The 18,555-nt window shown below is 26.7% G+C and overlaps 2 protein-coding genes across 2 annotated transcripts; one reads left to right on the top strand and one right to left on the bottom strand.

Annotated features, from left to right (window-relative positions):
• The first annotated feature begins 538 nt into the window (after window positions 1-538).
• LOC108468223 (CRIB domain-containing protein RIC7-like) lies at window positions 539-3,451 on the top strand. Its single transcript, XM_017769115.2, has 4 exons — window positions 539-625; window positions 1,791-1,869; window positions 2,637-3,236; window positions 3,447-3,451. The coding sequence occupies exons 1-4, from the start codon at window positions 539-541 to the stop codon at window positions 3,449-3,451; spliced, it is 771 nt and encodes a 256-aa protein (XP_017624604.2).
• A 3,754-nt stretch (window positions 3,452-7,205) lies between these two features.
• LOC108469041 (uncharacterized) lies at window positions 7,206-8,297 on the bottom strand. Its single transcript, XM_017769928.2, has one exon. The coding sequence runs from the start codon at window positions 7,916-7,918 to the stop codon at window positions 7,463-7,465; it is 456 nt and encodes a 151-aa protein (XP_017625417.1). The 5' UTR covers window positions 7,919-8,297; the 3' UTR covers window positions 7,206-7,462.
• Window positions 8,298-18,555: the final 10,258 nt, after the last annotated feature.

Raw genomic sequence — 18,555 nt, 5'->3', positions numbered from 1 at the left:
TTTTATCTTTATTAATTTAAAATTTTTAAAAAACTTAAGAGCCTAAAAAATAATTTTACATTTTAAGGGGGCCAGGGCCCAGACCAGCCCCCTGGCTTTGTCCCTACACATAAAAAGTTTAAAAATTTATCAACTAAAATTGATCGAAAATATTCTAAAAATGAAAACATAAAAGAAATCCAAGATAATAGTTTTATCTTTTCTTATTCTTTTAAAATTAACTCTCAATATTACAAAGAAAAATTGTGTAAATGTTGAGGGTTAAATTTGTTAGAATAAATTTAAATTGATTTAATATATAAATGTTAAAGATTAAAGTTGATATTATATCAATTTTAAAAGCTACCAAATTATTTTTTATTAATAATTTAATTATTGGCCATTAAAAAGAAAATTTTGAACAATAAAATAATTATTTTATAATTTTCATAATTGAATAACTAAAAATATTACTGAGTTATTTTTTTATTTGCTTAATAATAACAAAAAAAAAAGGGCAAAATTTAATGTTGCAGATGATGAAGATCAACAGCCTGAAATGCAGATTGGTTTGCCAACAGATGTAAAGCATATAGCTCATATAGGAGCTGATGGGCCATCTGTAAATTCTAATGCACCCAGCTGGGTAAAAATATATAACTGCCACTACTATGACTTTATTATAAATTGACCCCTAAATTATATCTTAATTTGTGGGTTGGTCCTTAAAATTTTTGTCTCTAGTAAAAAGCGATACTTAAACTATAACTTTAGTCTCATCGTACCCAAAGTGTGTTATATTCAATAAAATGTGCCACATGTCATATTTTTATTGGCTAATATTGCATCCAAAGTGTATTACCCACTTTTACTAAAAAAAGTTTAACAATTAATTTGAAAATTCGGGTATGGTTTAGGGGCCACTTTACTAATAAAGCATTGTATGATTATTGATATAACTTTTATAGAGTAAATTACATTAATAGTCATCTAATTATTAGTATTTTTTTTGTCACCCAATTATGAAAAGTTATAAAATGATCATGTAACTATTAATGAATTTCTTTTTGATCACCTAACTACGAATTGTTACAAAATGGTCACTCAACTATTTAATTTCGTCTTTTTGGTTACCAACTGACTAACGGTGAAAGTTTTTAAAATTGACACAATAGCAACTTTAACTCTCAACATTTATACATTGTGTAATTTGGTCCTTTCACAATTTTATCTTTCTTTGCAACCATTTCACCCCAAAAGCTAAAAAGAAGAAAAAACAATTTTATCTACTAAATTTGATTGCAAATGTACCCAAAAAGAAAAACACCTAAAAATCCAAGATAATAAGTTTCATCTTTTCTCATTCTTTTAAATTAACCCTTAAATTCATAAAGAAAAGTAAAGTTGCAAAAAGAAAAAGACTAAATTACACAATATATAAATGTTGAGGGTTGATTTTTTTTAGAATCAAGATTAAATTGACATAGTTTATAAATATTGAGGGTTAAAATTGGTATTATGTCAATTTTAAGAGCTGCCACTGTTAGTAAGCTAGTGACCAAAAAAGGCAAAATTGAATAGTTGAGAGATCATTTTGTAATTTTTCATAGTTTGACAACCAAAAAAGAAATTTACTTACAGTAAAGTGACCATTTTGTATCTTTTAATAATTAGATGACCAAAAAGGAAATTCACTAATAGTTGAGAGTGTAGTGTAGTTTACTCGAAAATTTCTTTTATTATGATTATAACAAAAAAAGAAAAAAAAAGAAAAATTGTCAAAGTGAAAACATGATTCATATAAAATGCAGATGAATGAGTTTAAATCAGCAGCACCAGGAGCACCTAATTTAGCTAATGGAGGAGAAGCTGCCAAATCTGTCTCACAAGGTATACCATATATTGGTTCTGGGTTAATTGTATCAGACGTCCTCAAACTATAATCCAAAATTTTAGTTGATAAAAAAACTTCAAAATATTTCAATTAAGTTCTCAATGGATAGCATCATATCAATCAGGTCCTTTTCATAGGTTAAATGTTAAATGCTAGCTAAATATGATGCATAGCATATTTAAAACGTGAAATCAGGCTGTAAATGCATGTATACTAAATGCATAGAACAACTTAGATTTGACACGTTAAAAAACCTTCCTAAATTTTCATTAATAGTTGTTTTAACATGTCAAATCCAAGTAGAGACGAAGCCAAGAATTGTATGATGGAGAACCAAAAAATTTAAAAAGTTTGGGAGGGGCCAAATCTAAAAGTTCTGCATTAAAACGGCTTAGATTGAAAATTTAACATCCAATATGGACCAAAAATGTAGTTTTTCCCTTTAACAAAGAAGTTAACAACAATTAAATTGAAGTGTTAATATTGAAAAGGACTAAAATTGCAATTCTACCGTTTAATCAAAAGACCCAAGCCTCTACACCTAGACCCAAGGAGGTACTCGTGCTTGTGATTTGATTTAGATGTTTTAAACACACTTCAAGTTAGATTGAAATTCAGTCCTAAATTGACAATTAGATCAAGGAAAGGACGTGACTGATCCTTCACTTAGAATGGTTGAAGTTTAGGGACCAATTTAAAATCTATGCAATAATTTAAGGATGTTCCTTGAATTAACCCATCATTGTTTTTTGTTTTTTGACAGATAAACCAGAAGTGGGTAAATCATCAAAGCGAAGTTCATCTACAAATGCAAATGGCAACGGAGATTCTTCATTAAAAGTAAAACGTGACAATATCTCACAAGCCCAAACCTCATCATCATCATCAACAACAACAGATAAACCAGAGCAACCCAAATCATCGAGGCGCACTTCATCTGCAAACAGAACAGATCCTTCATTAAAGGAAAAACGAGATAAAAATTCACAAAGTACCCAAAGTTGTTCTTCATTTTCAGATATGCCCGAACAACCCAAATCATCAAAACGCAGTTCATCGACGAACGTGAAATCCAGGGTGGAAGGTACAAAGGAGAAACGAGATAAGCCTAAACATTCGAAGAAGCCATCGAAGAACTCTTCTTCAGATACTGTTAGCAAGCCTAAAAAAGCACCCAAAGATCTGAGTCAAATCACTGACTCGAACTCGGAAGACCTACCGAAGAAAAGCAGTCGTCGGAAAAAGACGAAAGACGGCGGCGTTAGCGGAACAACCAAGCGGAACCAGACCCAGGATTTGGATTCCGGGTCGGAGTTTGGGTCCGAATCTAGAGATGGTTCGGGTTTTGAAGATGGGGAAGAAAGTACAAGAGAAACTTATATATATATATATATATATATTGTTTGCTTTAGCGGAAACCAAGAGGAGATTACACCTTTTTTTATTGGATTCTTTTTCTTCTTTCCCACCTTGGGAAAACCTTGTATGATAAAAGAATCCATCGGAACAACTTGTTTGAAACTTGGAAATTAAAACTCAGTTCTGCAATCTGAATTCAATGACATTGTTATAGGGTGACTCACTGAGTCTACTCAGCCGAGTTAGAGGAAGAAAACAATGAGCTTTATAAAAATTGGAAATATCTGTCATTTTCTTCTTGAGAACGTTGGCTTTGGTGGTTTCCTTTAGCTTTAATTGCGTTTGGCCTATTGTTTTTCTTTATATATATATAATATAAGTTTTGGCTCCGAATTAACTGTAATTTTTTTATTCACATTTACATAATTAAATTTATTTTGATTCTTGAAAAATAAAAATAGTTTGATTATCATCACTCAAAAATTAAAATTTTTATATAAATTTTTAAATGATGACACGGTACAATTTTAAAGCGTCACATATAATATTCTAATAATTAAGCTAATAGGTGAATCGATTCGATCATTGATTCTCAATTCAATCAGTTCAACTATTAAACTAACCATTAAATTAATCATAAAAAATCAATTAATTAAAATTTTAAAGTTTTTGTTCTAGTTTCTTTTTATTGATTTTCGAGTGATTTCTGATTCAATCGGATCAATATATTAGTTAATTTTCGGTCTAATTGATCCGACCAATCAATCTAACCATGTTTCAAGAACATTGATCATATCATTAAATTTTGAAAAAAAATCAAAGTGTAAACGAGAAAATAGATGCAAGCTTTTGTAACAAATTTTTACAATCAAAACAAATAAATCACCAAAATTCGAAACATTGGATCAAAGAAAAAAAATGGACTTCAGGAAATAACGCCAGTAAAAACATCAACGTCATGAATAAAAAAAGTTTTCAACATTTGAAACGGAATAGACTTTTAAAAAGTAACGCTCGTAAGAACATGAACATCATGAATATAAAGTTATGGACGTTTAATCACAAAAATGGATAGTATGATATAATTTAGTATTTTACTTTTATAATATTATTAATTTTAAATAATTAATTTTATTAATTATTTCGGTTAAATGATGGCATGAATTAAAAAAAACACCATTTCTAATTTATCATGTTGAGATAGATTTTATGTGTGTAAAAATCTTGATCAATAATGTTAACTATTTAAACGAATTGATAATGATATTATAGAAATAATAAAATTAAATCATATCAAATTAAAACATAAAAATTAAATTTTAAATTTAAACAGTAGTAAACTTCTTATATATTAAATGGTCTTAAATCATTAATTAAATATGTCAAAAGAAATTAAAATTCACTTAAATACTAATAGTATCGATCGACTTTATCCATCAATAACGGCCCTTATTTCCTAAAACCAAACGCATTACGAACAAAATTATGATGTATATTTTCAATATTTGACAAATGTAAAAATAAATAATGGAATGATCCATTTACACGAGTGTAAAACTTAAATGGTTTTACGCCAATTTGTAAATTTTTATATATTTAATATTTTAACGGTCCAATAATTGGATTTATCAAAATATTTGTACTTATCATGCATGTAAAATTTTGAATTAATTTAATATCTCAATCATATCGATCTAAGAATTTTTAATTTATGTCAAATATGACATATATGATTGGAAAATGACATATGACGGTTGAATTTATCGAAATATTAAACGTATAAAAAGTTATAGAAGATATATAAAATCATTTAAGGTTCAATGTAAACGGATGCCTCACTAATAAATAATATGCGTCAAAAAAACCTCTAAGAAAATATAAAAAATACCAATTAAGCCCCTATATTAAATTATCACCCAATTAAGCCCTTACCGTTAATTAAAATAATTAATTAAGTCTCACCGTTAACGATTTTTGTCATTGACCATTAAAATAAATTGATAGACCAATCAGATGGTGACATGTGGCGACTTACGGTTTAATCTAATATTTTGCTAATAAAAATTATTAAAAGTCATAAAAGATTATAAAATCATAAAATTATCGAATATTTAAAATATTAAAATATATGAAAATTAATATAAACTTATAAAAATTATTATAAAATTATAAAATTTTCAATAAATTCTAAAAGAATTTTAAAATTAATAAAATATATTTAAAATTTTATAAAAACATATTAAAATTCTATAAAAATTATTAATAGTATAAAATGATATAAACTTATAAAAATTATAAAAAAAAATCATAAAATCTTGAATTGGACTGGATCATTTGGTTGGATCGATTAGACTGGAATTGGCAAGGCTATTGGTCCAAAGGAAGCCATTAGATTGGTTGACCTGAGAACCGGATGGTTGAACCAATTTTCTTTTTTAATTTTTTAATGTTTTATTTAATTGAACTAAACAAATCAGTCAAACTGGCACATTGGTAGCCTAATTGGTTCGACCACTCTCTGGTTTTGAAAATCTTGGTAATACTATTCCATTATGACATATGTTGATTGTTGGATAATGAAATTTTGGTTTGATAAAAGTATTAAAAATAAAAAAATTGATTCCATTGCCCGTTTTTCAAATCAATTGGTCTAATGGCTTTCCCTAGATCGATACCCTTATCAATTTCGGGCTAACTGATCCGATTCAAGTTTTTATGATTTCTTTATAATTTTTATAAGGTTATATCAATCTTAATTTTTTTGTACAAAATTTTTATTATTTTTAAGAATTCTAATTTTTTAAATAAGTTTTTAATTTAATTTTTTAAAATTTATTAGATTTTTATATTTTATAATATTTTTAAATTTTTATAATTTTAATAGTTTAAATTACTTTTAATATTTTTTATGAAAAGAATATTACATTAAACCACAAGATGTTATATGTCACCATCTAATTAGTTCTTCAATTTATTTTTACGATCAACATGTTCAAAGATGGAAATGGAGGAGTTTAATTCATTATTTTAATTAAGGATCAAAAAATTGAGTGGGAATTTAATAATTAACTTAATTAATTTTTTAATTACATTTTGGGAAGGGCTTTTTTGGCCAATGTAAGTAACTAATTTGTCAACAATGTGATTCAGTAAGGAAAAAAAATTGTCAAAGAAATCAAACTTATTTAATAAGCTATGAAAACAACGTTTATCATACCTACTTATACAACCTTACAAAGTCAATCCCATTAATTCCAATATCAACACCTTTAAAATAATATTTTTACAAAATTAAAAACTGTTAGCCTTCTGTTGTTTACATTCCAAAATAAAAAAACTCAAAAAACTGAAACCAGGTTGACTCAAATATTCTCAATTTCATTATGGGTCCATTCAATTGTCTTCTTAATTTAATAAAATAGTCCACGATATAATAAGTTTTTGGCCACTAGATCGGTGATTCAGTGGAGAAATTATATGTCATAGGTAAGGGATTCAAACACCATCAAGATTGAAAATGTTGGGTGGTTGGAGGGGACAGGCAGAGACCTTAACCTTCCCAAATGATGGGTGGGTGTGCATCCACATACAACCCATTGCCACAAGGCACTTCCCCAAGTTCTTTTACCACTCAACTGGTGTTTCAGTGGACAAAGATCTTACGACTATGTGGTGACTTAAAGGTCATAGTTCACGAGTTCAAACCCCAAAGGCGAAAACACTCACCTCCCTCCCCTTACTAGACAAAACCCGACACGATCCGGAGATAATACTTACCATTGTTGGGGGCTTATCCGATTACCCAGCGGAAGACTTCTATCGAACGAGTGGGATCGCTCAACAGTTCTTATTTATATTTATGTGCCTACAGGAAAGGCATTAAAAACCAGGGTTTTTTTTTAAATAAAAGGAAACAAAATCTGCATGCATGAGAATTTAACTTTTCAACGTAATCGAAAATGGAAAAAAAAAATTCGGAAATTCATTGCGCATTATTCATTCAGATCATACACTAACAACATCAGATGTACATGCATGAATGCATGCATCTCTCATGCATACATTCAAATTTAAAAAGCAAAAACAAAAAAAAAACCAACTAAACTATTGAGCTATGGCTACGTACTCCACAGAGACAACTTCAGTTGATATATGGAGAAAAAAAAAATACAGCGAAAAATTAAAAGAAAACTGTGGCCAATGAGGTGTCTCCACGTGTAAGGAAACAGTTCACATCTGTAAGAAACGGGCGAGTTGGGTCGGGTTGACGATGCCCGGTATGTGGGCCCCATCTGTCTTCAGCAAACTCGCCACTTCGACGTACCTTTGACGCTTCTCCTCCCTTGGCTTCGGCTCGGCGTCGGATCTCTGGTTCGGAGCCGAGTCTTCTACGATTCGCTTTCTGGATTCGGCCTCCGTTTGTTGCGGTCGAGCCAGGTCCCACGTTTGGCCGAACAGCGTCCCGTGAGTGAGGAACTCGTGGGCCAGGTATCCAGCCAGGAGCTGGTTGGAGAGACCCGGCTGGGAAGCGGCTTTTTCGGAGCCGGCTAAGGAAACAGCCGGCTTGGGTAACTTTGCGAGTGGTGGAGGGTTTAACCGTTTGATGTCAAAATCGTCTCTCTCTTTTCGTTTGTTGTTGGGCATGGAAACCCGACGGGGCGGTAAACGCATCGTTTTGGTATTCATTATTCCGCCTTTTATGGTACATGCCACGTCAGAAAAGAAAAACTACTATAACTAAAAGACGGAATAAAATTATAAATATTAAAAAATTTAAAAAAAGAACCCCTTATTTTATTTTTTATTTAAAAAAAGAGTTATTAGGGTAATAACGGGCGGAAAAAATGGCGAAGACTAAAAAAAGTTAAAAAAAGTAAAACAGTGAAAAAGTAAAAAAAAAAAACAAAATAAAAGTTAAATAAAAAAAATTTAACAGTGGCCGGAATCTGGCTTTTCAAATGAAAAACAAACAAGAAAAAAAAAAAAAAGGTGTTGGGGTGGGGAGGGAGAGAGAGCGAATGAGAGAGAATTTTCTTTAAAGAGAGAAATCAAAAAGGGTGGATAGAAAAGAAGAGGGTGTATCACGTATGTATTTATAGGGAAGGGTTTGAAATTTGGCCCTTTAGATCAAAAAAATTACAAGATTGCCATCGTTTAACTAAATTACAAAGTTATCCTCAATCGTCTTCTATCTCATAACTTCTCGTTCTACTTTTTTTTAATATTAGAAATTATTTATTTTGGAAATTTAGTATATTTAATTAAACTAATTATTTGAATGAAGAGGAAGAAAATATTTAGAATGAAATAAATTAAGTGATTTTTATAATTTAATCTCATGGAAAAGGGAAAATGAGGACAAGATGGGAAGAGGAAAGAATTCTTGTTTATTATTTTCAATAACCAAAAAAAACTTTTTTAAAAAGAAAAATTATTGTTATTAACTTTAATTTTCATTTGGCATACTCTATTTCATGTGCTAATATTTATGATTCTTTTGGTTATTGAAAATAATAATTTTCTTATAAACAAAAAAAAAAAACAAATCTATAACATATATAAAAACAGAATAAATTGCTTTACTATAGAATGGTTAGCTTAAAGTGCAACACGTGGCTTTCTTTTCTTTTCTTTTTCCCTTATTTAGTTGGTTGGATATCCATTATTATATTTAATCTTATAATGAATTATTAATATAATTAATATTATTTTTAAAAACATTTTAATAAAAACTTTAAATTTTCAGTAATAAAATTTATATTATTATTTTAATAATAAATTACAAAATATATTTGAAATTTTTAAAATTATTATTTTTATATAAATTTAATTATAAAACTATATAAATAAAAATTATTTTAATCTTATTTTAAAGTAAGCAATGGAATAAAAAATTACGAATTATTGCCGAACTCAACCATAAACACTTTTAAAATCTTATTAAATTAAAAAATACTAAATATATTTTTCCTTATATTTTAAACTTAATTTCATAAAAAACTAATTAATTCATTTGATAGCAAGCTATGTATATAATTGTTTTATATTGAAAGTTTAAATTTTCAATAAAAGGACTCAAATTTTTTCTACATAACTATGTGTAGTATATCTTTCCATCACTAAGAATTAATTATTAAGAAAATTAATAATTAATATTAATAATAATGCAAAAAGTATAGCCAACCTTTTCTATAATAGTTATATTTGTCTACTCGGATTTTGCCTATTATAGATAGGTGATTGTTATACACTTATAATTGTGTTGTTATATAGAGATAATCGTTGTAAGCTTACCATAGATTTTATATCGTGAATTTTCATTAAATGAAAAATGTGAGAATTATGTTGAGAAAAGAAATAAAGTGGGAATCAAATAAACAAAATTAAAAGCGTAAAACAGATGCATGCATTATTGTTTTTATGCATATTTTATTTTACATTCTTTTTTGAGTTTAATCATTATTTAGGAGATTGTTCAGTTTTCAATGCAAAGCTGTGGGGTGTTCTCGATGGACTGATTCTTCTAAAAAAAAAAGTTTTAACAAGGCTTTGATTTATACAGATAATCTAAAAATGGCCAATATTTTCCAATATAGGCTTCGACTTTGATAAAAAGGATTTATTAGTTGCTAGAGTCTACGAATCAATGGAATATTAACACATTCGAAGAGAGAGAAATCAAGTAGCTATCTGCATTGTCAAGATGGCTTCTCATTTGTCTATTGAATTGCAAGTTTTTGAAGATGTTCCTATAATACTCGAAACACTTTTACATGCTGACATGGCTAATGGCTATTTTTTAGCTTATGATGGTTTAATTTAATTTCCTATTGTATTTTTTACAAGAACAAAAATGATGATTAATTTATATTGATTGCATTTTAAATAATTAAATATAGATTAGATCGTTGAAAAGAAAATTATAAAGTTCATAAATTTAACAAATTCAATTAATCAATATGAGTTATAAATTAAATATTTTACAAAATGAGTTACTAAATTCAAATAATCAAGTTATAAGTTTATGATGTTCAATTTATAGTAGAATATTTAATTAGGGAACTTAATAGTTTTTGAATTGATGTATTTAATTCCACTCGTTGAAGATTATTTCCAGTTAATAAAATATTATTAATATATTTATTCACGTGAAATTTAATCATTTTATTGAAATAATATTTTAATTAAGATCATTTTCATTTGACAAATGATAATTAATAGGTTTGCTTATATGAAATAACTATAAAATTACTTAAAATTTAGATCATATGTTGTTATAAAGAACTAATTTAATAAAGAACGTGATTTATAACTATGGATGTTGTTGTTATAAGTGAAAAATTATTATTGAGGGTTAAAATAAAACATAAAATAGAAACTTGGCTATCATAGTGAAATGTTGTTATGGTGGGGGGCTATTATAGAAATGACTGATTGTATAAAATTTTCATGGTTAGAATATGCTCCAAGTCTCTATACTATTTATTCATTTGTAATTTAGTCTCCTTACTTTTACTTTTAGGATTTTAGTCCCTTGTACTTTTTAGATTTTAAAATTAAAGTCTAATTGTTAAAGTTGCTAGTTAAATTCTTCTATTAAATTTGTTGGTATAATATTTTGAAATAAAATAATACTTATTTGGTAGACATATAACAAAAATCGACATTCTAATGAACTCGAATTTAACCAAAAATTTATAATGATGTTAACAATTTAACTTTGCATCTTTTCCCCATGAGTGTTGGTTAACAACAAAGTTGAGGTAAAAAAAAATTTGAGTTTGAAGTTTTTCTATTCAATAGTTTAATTTATTATTAAATTAATTATTCAGTTCAATGTATAAAAATAATATTTTTTATTGTAATTTCAAAATAGAAAATTGTCATATATATATAATACTTAGAATTATATATAACACGCTTCAAAACACTTAAACTTGTTCCTTCTGCATTGACAAAACAATATCAACCGGACTAAAATTCACTCCGCAATACTTTTTATCTTTAAATATGACCTCTAAATACAATCTTATAAAATCCCCTCATAATGGATAAGATTTTGCAAATCTTCAGGGGCGGAGCCAGAGGGGGTGGCATGGGCCCCGGACCTCCTAAAATGTAAAATTATTATTTTGGCCCTTAAACTTTTTTAATAATTTTAAATTAGTAAAGGTAAAATTGCACTTTGGCCCCCCTAAAATTATAAAAATTCAATTTAATCATTTACAAATTATAAAGATATAAACTATAAAAAATTAAAATTTCATCCGGCCCCCCTAAAAAATTTTTCTGGCTTCGCCCTTGCAAATCTTCATCTTACATTTAAAACAAAATCCCTTAATAAGTTAATATTTGATACGTGTCGAACTCTTTTTCTTAAAATATATTTTAATTTTAATATTATTTTGGGATAAATCTTAAAACTATACACAAATTTTGATTTAATATGTAATTGTATATATGAACTTTAATTTGGTGAAATTATACACGTGAAGCTCTAATTATGATTCAAATGTATACTTGAAACTTTAATTTTAATTTAGTCACACACATTTAAAGAAATAAATACATCAATTTATTTTTATATTGGATAAATATAATTATTTATGTATGCAATGTATGAATATAAAATGCTATTATATCAATAATTGTGTTAATAATTTACAAGAAATGAATGAAATCAAAATTTCATATATAAAATTATACATTAAACCACAGTTCATGTATACTTTTGAGATTTATCCCTATTATTTTAAATGATATATTTTTAAATAGAAACATTTTATACTTATGCTTAAATTGATTTTTAACATTATCGAGTTTATTTTAAAATAATTATATCTAATTTGCTAGAAAATGAAAAGGTAAAATTAAATTTCTAATAATTATTTTTAATAGTTTTATAAATTTACAATTAATTATATTTTTAAATAATGTATTTAAAATTTGATTATTAAGAGAATTATCTGGACATTCATTTACGTGTCAACTTAGTATTTATATATCTATTTATTTTCAAAGAAAAATTTAAAAATAAATTTATATTATTATTCAATTTAATGCATGTAATAATTTATTCTAATGGTAATTATTTTTATTGCAAAAAAAAAAATATTCTCTCAATTTTGTATAGTAAACAAAAATAAAAATCCCAATATTTTTGAGAAGTCTCAATCAAATTGAGCAGTATTATTGAATTATTAATAAAGTGGTCTTAGTCGCAGCAGCCCTCGCAAACGGCGCCGTATTAACGAGATGTTGCTATCTTTATTCTAAATCACGCATTACATTTGGTAAAATAAAATAGGAAAAGGACAAAGCTGGCCCTCTTGTTTCACGAGTTATTAAAAAAATTAATTGTTATGTAATTATTTAAATAGTTCAAGAAAAATAAATTTATATTTTAGAGAAAAAAATTGATCTGCCCATAAATTTAGAAGATATCTGGATAGTTAATTTGTACCCAAAAATAGATTAAAGGGTTTATTAATTCAAAATAGAAATATCTAATTTTTATGAGTTTTTATTATATTTTTAATAATTTAAAACTGATTTTTTGGTAAATAAAAACAAAGTTTAGAGAACTAAACTATAATGATTAGTTTGAATATGTATTTAGACTTGTCATTATTAAGGTCTTCGATTAAATTGAAAGGAGCTTTTGCTAACTAGTTGGCACCCTGCGAATCATTTTGCACCATTTTGGTAATCCGATCTGTAACTTGATTAATCTCTCTAGGAATATGTGTGTTACCACCCAATGTTCGTTATTCTTTAACAACTGTTGAATTCACCTAATTTGAGCTGACATCAAAGTATTTAGAGTTCTCATCTGGAATGTATGAATTATCTTTAGGCTATTAGTTTGGATCAAAATCTTGTCCAAACCTCGGTCTAATTTTTGAAAATTAAAATAATATGATAAATGGGCTGATTTTTTATTAACACATAATTTTGACTAACGGTACTAATTAATGGGACAATAAAATTGAAGTATAGAGTATTTAATTATAAATTAAATTGTGTAATTATATTTATGTCAATTGAGTCTTAATTCGATTGACATGAACACTATTATCAATGCAAGAGGACGCGGGTTCAAGTACATTAAAACGTATTATCCTTTTATTTATGAATTGGAGAGGGCTATCAGTAGTTTTAGGTATTGTATCAAAAAGAGCAAATATGATCCAAACATATAATGAGATTGTTCAAAAAATTATATTCATAAAATAAATTAAGAAAATAATGGGATTATAATGAGATTGTTTAATTTATTTTTATAAAATTCATATAAAAGTATAAAAATGTATTTATATATATTTTAAAAAAATACTCTCATATTAATATTTATTATTATTTTAAAAATCAGGGTTTTAAAGTTTATTTCCTAAATATACCTATGTTGATAATATTATTGTATAATTTTTACTAATAAAATTACATATATCTTTTCTATCTATTAATACGCTGGCAGCAAATAGAGCCAGGGGTAGGTATGGTTCATACTTCATACAGGTTGGTATTTGGTTGTCCAAAATGTTATTCCAATACTAACTTTCATTAAATATATATTTACATTTATTAGTTGAATTTTGTGGATAAACAATAATATTAAAATTTTAGTTGTATTTAAGGTTTAACTTATTCTATTTTAAATTTAATCGAGACTTAATATGATTATAAAATAATGTAAAGTCTAGAAAAAATATAAATTAAATTTTAAGTTTTTTTTGTTTTATAAAAGTAAAAGATTCCAAGTTTTTTTTTTCTAAAAAATGGAATAAAAAAAAAACTTGAATCTTAGGTTTGCTTAATAATCAAAAGCTTTTGATGCTTTTCAAGCCTTGCAATTTAGATCATTGAAGACCGACCAATCGGGCGGCTCACATGAGGGATATTGCCAATTTTCTTTCACTTTCTTGAAGAGCATAATATTTTGAGTGTACATGAATGTTACAACCCTTTTTAGTATTTAGATTTAGGGTGAGTTTGGATGAACGATTCGTTTATTTGTGGTTAGTGTAAAAATAGTAGTGGTGATAAGATTAGATACTACAGCGTGAGACAAAAAGTAAGTTAAATATACCGTACTGGCTTTATTTGTTTTGTATAATCACTTAATGGTAGTGATGAATCTCATCATATGTGTGGGTTTGATGTAGGGGCGAAGTTAGAAATTTGTTTTACAAGATCAAAGATGAATTATAATTGTTTGGAATGACAAAGCGAAATTTTATCAATACATTAATATATAATTTCATAAAATTTTAAGGGGCTAAATGGTCAAGGCCACTGCTTGCCCCATTTTATCTTTGCCATTAGTTTGATCTGGAATTTTTTTATGATGAGTTAATTTGAATTGAGTTAACTGTTCAATTCAATGCTTATAACGATTATTTTAATTGTAATTATTGATATAGTTGTAAGTTATAACTTTTAAAAAATATTAGATGGTCTGCTTCTACTCTAAAAGTAAGGATATGATAAAGTCATCATCCAATCTGATAATCTTGAAGCCGTTGTTATTAGCAATAGAAAACTTGAAGGGTCAAATTCTACTCTGGTTAAACATATTTGACAAATTCTATCGATCAAAGAGAGGTGGTGCTTGAGATATGTTTTCAGGAAAAATAATAAAAGTATAAATGCGTTAGCAAAAATGGCTCTCTCAAATGTTGAAAGTTTGTACATGTTCAAAGAGCCCTTATGGAGATTCAAGAAGTCATAAATAAATAAAAAACATTAGAGGCAATTTACTTAAGAATATGGTTATGTAATCTTTTGCTTATTTCACAAAAAAAATTATATGTGCAATTTGTAGTTTTATGACCATAATATTTTATTTTGTATGAGAAAAATTAATTAACATGGAAAATGAAAATATTTTAAAGTTTAAACAGACTAATATAATTAAAAAGTTAAACCGAATCAATTAATTGAATTAAATTAATAAAAACTACAGAGTTCGTGTCATATGTAATTGTATGTATAAGTTTGAGTCCGATCATATGTTGGGTTTTAGTCCAAATTAATTGATTTTGTTTAGATTTTTATGAATTTTAATTGTTTGTGCTGTAATAATTTGATTCTACCTATTCAACATCTTTATACCTAACTATATTGTAGTTATTTGATTCTATTTATATTTGTAATTCCATTGTGCCACTGTAAACTAAAAAAAATAGAGGTTTATCCGGTTGGGAGCTATAATACTAAAATAATATCACTAAATAAATAAATATTTAATATAAAAATATTTACAAATTTATTTAATAAACCACTTTTCTGATTATTTTTAATTTAAAATAATAAAAATTGGAAGAATAAAATTTTGCTTCCTTGAAAGAAGTGTGGTGTAACAAGGCAGACTATTAGGTTTGGCACACATTTTGCATGTTCTTTATGCTTCAATTTTATGCTCAAAATCTTATCTCATCCAAACATTTTAGGTTTTCCAATATTGTCTTACTCCGAAAATTGTAAAATTCTCCTTTAATATTTCAATTTAATTTTACCTCTTGAATATAAAATTATTGGCTTCAATTTCATCAAAATGGGCTTTAGTTTATAAAATTAAAATGAAATTATAGTTTACTCTTCAAAATTATTAAATTAATATAATAGTAAAATTATATCTTTACTCTAGTGAAAAAAAATTCAATTTTAATTTTAAAAGAATTTTTAACTTCGTCATATTTACTTTTATAAACGTCAAATGCTTTGCCTCATTATTCACTCGCTCTATTATGAAGGTGTAATCTTGAAAATTACTACCACTTCCATAGATATTGGATGCTTCCATCCTCACTTTAATTTATTTTTTTGCTAATTATTTGTAATATTTTTAATTTTTAAAGACAAGTAAATATTTAAATATAATTCTTCAAGAAAATATTTAAACATAAAATATACATGCTTTTTCTATAATACATTTTTATCCTTTTAATAGTTATAAATATATAAGGATAAAATAATAATTTCATATAACGGAGCAGGGTGGGGCAGGGCAAACCATTACCATTTGCCATAGACAATCCATACCCATTGTTACCATAAAAAATTCACCCCACTCTGACTTGCATCTATTTTTCAAAAAAAAAAAAGTTTCATTTACAATGGATCGATTCAAAATATTTGGGATAGTTTAGGTTTTACTATCCTTAATAAACTTGTTATACCCTAATAGAGCAGGACACGTGGTAGGTTGTTCAACAGTTTGCGAATGTCCCTTCACGGAAAGCTTAATGAACTAGCTTACAAACGGTCCACAACTACCTTACCACGAAGCACCCTTTACCAAGGCCACATGGGCTTAATTGTGTCATACAATCTCAAGCACATAGGTGTCAGACTAAGACAACTTACGGCATAGGCAAAATCACACAACACATACCTTGACGACAATTGACCTATACCAACATTGACACTTAGCTAGCCCGTACAACCATGTGCAACACTACGAGACAAGGGGCGACCTACTATATTAACCTAGTTGCACAAAGAAGTAAGGGATCCTTCTCCTCCTTCCATCACTACTAGTGTCTTTTTCTCTTTCTTGTTTCTCCTTTCCCACAGAAAAAGAAATAATTAAATATATGATTAATAAAAAAAAGTAAATTCATTTAGGAAAAAATTACGTATCCAATTTCATTAGTTGATTTAGCAATTCACTAACGGTGTTAACACCAGGTACCATAATAGAATACATATTGATAGTTCAAATACCACATTGAATATGTTATGAAAGCACATGTATCAAATGTGACATTATCCCAATAATTTTTATAAATATTAATAACCCAACACTTTAATATCAAAGCACAAAAGTAAACCCCTTAAACCCACAGCTATATATTAATTAAGAAGGTTTTTTTTTTTTTTTAATTAAGCTGCCAAATTCCTAATGGCCTAAACAACTTTAGCAGTCTCCTCTATGAGCAGGCGCATGTTAGGCAAAAACTTTAAGTAATCACTTAAAATCAAACCATTTGTCTCTAATAATAATTGAACAAAAAATAATTGCACAATGTGGTTGCCATAATTAAAGGGTTGCTTTTTATTCATTGCTCATTTAACCAAGCCACTAAGATGCATTTATTTGGTAACAAGAAATCTTAAGAATCTCTCTTTTTATTTAAACCATGGATTAAGTCTTTAAAATGCTAAGTATGAAGCAAATTACATTTATATCTTATACAAAGGGGTTTCGTATTTTAATCTCCACCATTCTTTAGTTTTATCTTTTTGGGAAAAAAAAGTCTTTTGTTGGTTTTTTTTTTATGTAATTAAAGGCGTACATGATTGGGTCAAATTTAAATTGGGTTCATATACAATATCAATACTATATATACTTATTTAAGTTTAACTTGAAATAGTCGATTGAGTGGGTATTGTTGTCAATGTAAGAGGACGTGGGTTTGAGTGTGTTGAAATGCATTATCCTTTTATTTATATGTTGAAGTGGGGCTATGGGTAGTTCTAAGCATTGTGTCAAAAAAATCAAATATGATTAGAAGGACAAAACCTATAAAAAAAGTCCATGTACAAATTAAAAAAATGAATACATACATTAATTTTCATATTGGATTAATACAATTGTTTCTGTATGCAATATACTAACATAAATGGTAATAATTCGATAACATTGTCAATGATTTGTGAAAATTGAATTAAATCAAAATTTCATGTATAAAATTATACAAAAGCGAAGTTCACGTATGACATTACACATTAGATTAAAGTTTATTAATAGTTTTGATATTTATCCTAAATTTTGTTTAAATTTGTCTATATTTATAAATGACTAATCCAAGCCTATTTAAAATTATTCATTTTAATATATATTTTATATATTTGTATATTTTTATTAAAATTTTAACAATAAACAAGTTATTTGCTTAACAAATTTTTAATTTTATATTATAATATTATATTTATTTTTATATAATACAAATTACATTATGTATAAAAATAAAATAAAACCAATATATCATAAAATTGAAAAATTGGTTAAATTTGAATGAACTTAAATTTGAATATTTGAACTTAAACCTAATCTATATTTAGAACGAGCCAAGTTTTTTATCCAAATATATTTTTAAATTGAATACTTTTGTACAAATCTTAACATAACAATATTTAAATGAATAGCTATCTCTTTAACAAATGTAGTTGTAATGTATAAAAATCATATTAAAAATTTCACTCAAAAAATTTTGAGTTTGTTTATATTATTTCTAGGAAATTATTAGTATATTGCAGTGAAGTTTTTAAATTCTAAAATATCATAAAGTTAATAAAATATTTAAAAATATTTTAAA

The sequence above is a fragment of the Gossypium arboreum genome, chromosome 8 (assembly GCF_025698485.1).
Source record: "Gossypium arboreum isolate Shixiya-1 chromosome 8, ASM2569848v2, whole genome shotgun sequence".
In the NCBI taxonomy this organism is placed as follows: Eukaryota; Viridiplantae; Streptophyta; class Magnoliopsida; order Malvales; family Malvaceae; genus Gossypium; species Gossypium arboreum.
The sequence above is the reverse complement of the archived record's forward strand: the minus strand, read 5'-3'. Positions and strand labels throughout refer to the sequence as shown.